This window comes from Solanum verrucosum, unplaced genomic scaffold (assembly GCF_900185275.1).
Source record: "Solanum verrucosum unplaced genomic scaffold, falcon-dt-bn FXZP01000157.1, whole genome shotgun sequence".
NCBI classification, from domain to species: Eukaryota; Viridiplantae; Streptophyta; class Magnoliopsida; order Solanales; family Solanaceae; genus Solanum; species Solanum verrucosum.
The window spans coordinates 2,761,466-2,766,086 of record NW_026020185.1 but is presented as its reverse complement, the minus strand read 5'-3'; the positions used below and the strand labels follow the sequence as shown (position 1 = coordinate 2,766,086).

Below are 4,621 nucleotides of genomic sequence, written 5' to 3'. Positions count from 1 at the left end.
AGAATAAGAAACTCAAATAATGAAAATCAAAGAAGTCAAGAAATAATTTATGTATGAAAAAAATTGAAATATACCTTGAACTTTGCTAGAAGAATCCTATATACCCCTAAATGATTTAAAAAAAAATTAAAAGTCAAAAATATAAATTTAAAATTGATTTTTTCACTTCCGTTAAATGAAGAGTATATGTGAGCTCATTTTGTAACGGTAGGGGTATATGTGAGCCGTTTGTATAACGATAAGGGTATATATGAGCCACTTTCATAATGAAAAATATATCAGCTCCAAATGACAAAGTTGAGGGGTATATCAATCCTTTTGCCTAAGAACAAAGAAAAAGGAAGAGGAGAGGAGAGGAGAGGAGAGGAGAAAGTAATAGTAACCTTTTCTCAATATTTTTTGGTGTCTTATTTCATATATATATATATATATATATATATAATGTAGACCTTTTAAGTCAAGAGTAACTTGGAAAACTAAATATGCTACAGTAACATGTGGGCCATAGGACATCACATCCACAAATTATTTACAACAAAATAATTAATTTCGAGACTTGTTCACATCCTAAACTCATCTTTCTCTTGTGACTTGTGAGCATGGAGTCCACTAAGGCAGAGGTTTTGGGGAAGATGGGTAAGAAGGAGATAATCAGAAAGGCAGAGGAGTTGGTAGAGAAAGCAATGAGAGGGAACGATGCTTCACATGATGCAGCCCATGCTTTTCGAGTTAGAGACCTTGCCCTTTCACTTGCTCACGAAGAAACCCTTTCTACTTCTCCTGATTCCATCTTAATCGTAAGCTTACTACTCATAATTACCTAACTAGATTGAGGGTTAATTGAAAACCAAAACTCGTGTTAAAGATTTGATGAGGTTACTGAGTGCAAGATTGTTTTAGCCACTGGTTGATGATTTGGGCATTCTTAACGATACTGCTTCTAATAACTAGTTTGTCTCCAAGATCAGTTTGCCTAATGGGATACATCTGGGAAGTAGTTTGCTTAAAGTTAAAAACATATTGTAAACCCACTTCTAAGGATCCAAGTGCATACACCTTTCATATATGTAGTCTGAGTGTTGATTAGTGTGAGCAAAATGTGTACATATGTTTGAGGAGGGTATACCTATTTTCTTTTTCTTCTTTTAGGCATTTCGAAAAGTTAAACTTTTCTTGCTATAATTTCAGGTGGAACTGGCTGCTCTTCTACATGACATAGGTGATTGATGCCTCTTTCACTATTATTTTGATATATTAGAGCTTTAACTTGGACCCACTGAGTTATATACTGCTATAACGCTTTTTGTCATACTTTGCTCATTGCTCGGGTTATCTATTTGATAATCATAAGATTACGAGGGAATAACCTTTTAGATTATGAGAGTTCTACATTTGCTGCTTGAGGTGTGGGAGGGATGGGATCTATTTGATGACTGTAAATTAAAAGAGAATTGAAAGGAAATATTATAAGCAATTCTGTTGGTGCGTGCGAGCTGGGATCTCTCTGCTTATAATCAAGTTCTGTCGTTAATCCTCTGATATGTTATGTAACTTATCGGATTCTCTTTGGCTTTCTGATTGCAGGTGACTACAAATACGTAAGGTTAGATTCTATCATATTTCATGATAAGAAGGATTTCTCTGTAGCCTATGTTCTCATGGTTTTGTTGGATGAAAGTTACCTCAAAAAGTGATAATTTTCTGTATGGATGTCAAAATGTCATCCATGCTGTTACGGTGACGCCTTCTTGAACTGTCTTGGAAGGGTAATGTACGGCAAAGCAACCGACATCCGGGTCATTACTTTCTGCCAATCAAAAGCCCGCTCAGTGCACTAGACTAGATTGTCGGTGCAGTGCTATAAAGCCAATGACAAGATCAGAGAGTGTACAAGAGAATTGAATGAAAGTTTTCGTGTATTAATGAGAACAATGATTACAGGAAAGTTAAGATGGTACCCTTGGGGGGAGAGCCCCCAATGCAGAGATCTGAATGCTTGCTGAAAACTCCGACTAATAGACCCTATATATGTCCTTAAAAAATAAACCCAAGTTACAGGTATTGACATAAGTAAGCTGGGAAGACAGTAGCACTGTTCTTATCATCTTTGGCATCGTGGTTTCTCTTTGTGCAAAATAATTTAGTGGTCCATCCCTATACATTGCATAATTGCAGTTTTTTATCGTCTTCCCCCAGTTTTCACTCCCAGTCATTGACTTTTCCAGTGTTTTAATTTCATTTTTTCTAATAACCATGGTGTAAGGGCAAGCTTGCGGGCACCTCGACTAATTCCATGGGGTAGCTACTACCTCCCGTTAGCACAGGTACCGGGTAACTCTATCCACCAAAGCTTGAACAAGTGGGAAGAAAATCACCTAGTATTTTTTCGCCGGCTAGGATTTGAACTTGAGACCTCGTGGTTCTCAACCCACGTCATTGACAACTAGTCCATACCCTTGGGTTCTTCCATTATTATTCATTTCTGATGCCTTCTTTTGGCTTCTAGGGATCCATCTGAGGCAAAGATTGTTGAGGAATTTCTTCAGGGTCAAGGCATAGAGGAAGGGATGAAGATAAAGATATTGAATATTATTAAGGGGATGGGTAAGTTTGTGGATGCAGTTGATTTTCTATTGTAGTTCCATTATTTGTTCGGATGTAGATGTGAATTTGTTGTGTTGTTGTTCCATCTTTTTAAAATTATCTTTGTTAGTTCACTACCATACTATTGTAAAATAAAGCAAAGCCATTTGATAAAGCAGAAAAATATTAACTGATTTCATTCTGGATATTTTTATAACTTGTATCTCTTTGAAAATGAATTAGCAAACTGTAAGGAAAATATGATGACTCTTTCTGTGGTAAATGATACCTTGAATTTTCTGTCACTCCAGCCTTTGAAATTCTCTCATTTGTCTGTCCATGTCTGCCACGGACTTAAAAACATATTTGTCATATTAGGTTTTGCTTGTCTAATTACTGGAAATAAAATTGCGACCACAATGTTACTGTATTGCCAGATCAAAGGATTTTTCAAATGGTTGTGTCCGTGTCAATATTTTCGTTGATGATTTTTTGAAGTGTGGTTAATATTGTTTTATTAAAATAATTAACTTTCTTAATCTGTATGTACTGTCTCCTTGGTTGAAATAGACTTTTGTCATGTAAAACTTTCTCTGTGTTTTCACGCTTTTCTCAGTTCCTTTGGAGTGATTGGTGGTTGTGTTTCACTTTCATTTCTGTACTATAATCTGTCATATTCCTTGGGCTTTGTATTCTATGGAAGAGTTGGACACAAGATGATTGTTATCCTTTCCTGATGATTTGAATGAATTGAAAAAAAAAACAATGTTCCCTTTGATATAGGTTTCAAGGAAGAAGTTGGAGGGCTTGCAAATACGAATTATTCAATAGAGTTTGGGGTGGTGCAAGATGCCGATCGGCTTGATGCGATTGGTGCAATAGGTGATTGATTCAATTTAGTTACCTCTTGGTCACCTGTATATGTTATGTTCTCCTCTCATTCTCTGTGGTAGATGCTGCTGAAGAGATGAAATTATGCTAGTTGGATTTTTTCTAATTACAGACTGCTTGGTTATTTTCCTACCTTAAAAAGATACTGTCTTTCTTAATTTGGATATCATATGGTAATTACGGTTTCAGGAATCGCCCGTTGCTTTACTTTCGGTGGAAGCAGGCATAGAGTCCTCCATGACCCAAGAATTGAACCTCGATCAGATCTGTCTAAGGAAAATTACATGAACAAAGAAGAGCAGACTACTGTGAATCATTTTCATGAGAAGCTTCTCAAATTGAAGGACTTGATGAAGACAAAGGTCAACTTATCGTTTGTTTCTGTATATTTTGTTTTACCCCTTCAGAACCTTATAAATTGTGCAGGAAGAATTTTCATGTGAATCATCTCTTCATTACAGGCTGGTAAGGAAAGGGCTGAGAAAAGGCACAAATTTATGGAGGATTTTCTGAAGGAGTTCTATGAAGAGTGGGATGGGAGGGCTTAAATGAGGTAGCAGTTTTCCAATTGATGTTGCATGTTCCTAAATATAGTTCTTTGTCGTGGTTGTTCTTTATATAATAAACACTAATTGACGAACTTTTGCATCCTAGGATGAGTCTCAACAACAACATACCTAGTGAAATCCCACAAAGTGAGGTCCGGAGAGGGTAGCGTGTATGCAATCCTTATCACTATCTCTCCTAGGTAGAGATGTTTTCGATAGACCCTCAGCTCAAGCAAATCACAACAATAATAAAACGGAAAAAGATAGTGGGGAGAAACATGCAAACGAAATGTGGCGCATATATGCAAGGAACCATAACACCAACAACAAAGTGAGATCATCTAAACATAGTAATAGGACAAAGACTACATTAATACAACAACCGACATGGTGCTCTATTCACCACCAAACCAAATACATGAATAAGCTAGTAATAGTACAACTCTTACTACTTACTAACCTTCTACCCTTATTCGCGACCTCCTTACCTCCTTATCTAAGGTCATATCCTTGGTAAGCTGAAAATGTGTTATATCATGTCTAATCACTTCCCCCAATACTTTTTTGGCCTACCTCTACTTTACCCCACTATATCCAAC

General features: G+C 36.6%; 1 protein-coding gene across 1 annotated transcript; it reads left to right on the top strand.

Annotated features, from left to right (window-relative positions):
• Positions 1 to 592: 592 nt before the first annotated feature.
• LOC125829330 (uncharacterized) lies at positions 593 to 4,027 on the top strand. The gene is made up of 7 exons (XM_049508568.1): positions 593 to 797; positions 1,189 to 1,219; positions 1,585 to 1,603; positions 2,507 to 2,604; positions 3,367 to 3,465; positions 3,664 to 3,836; positions 3,936 to 4,027. The coding sequence occupies exons 1-7, from the start codon at positions 600 to 602 to the stop codon at positions 4,020 to 4,022; spliced, it is 705 nt and encodes a 234-aa protein (XP_049364525.1). The 5' UTR covers positions 593 to 599; the 3' UTR covers positions 4,023 to 4,027.
• Positions 4,028 to 4,621: the final 594 nt, after the last annotated feature.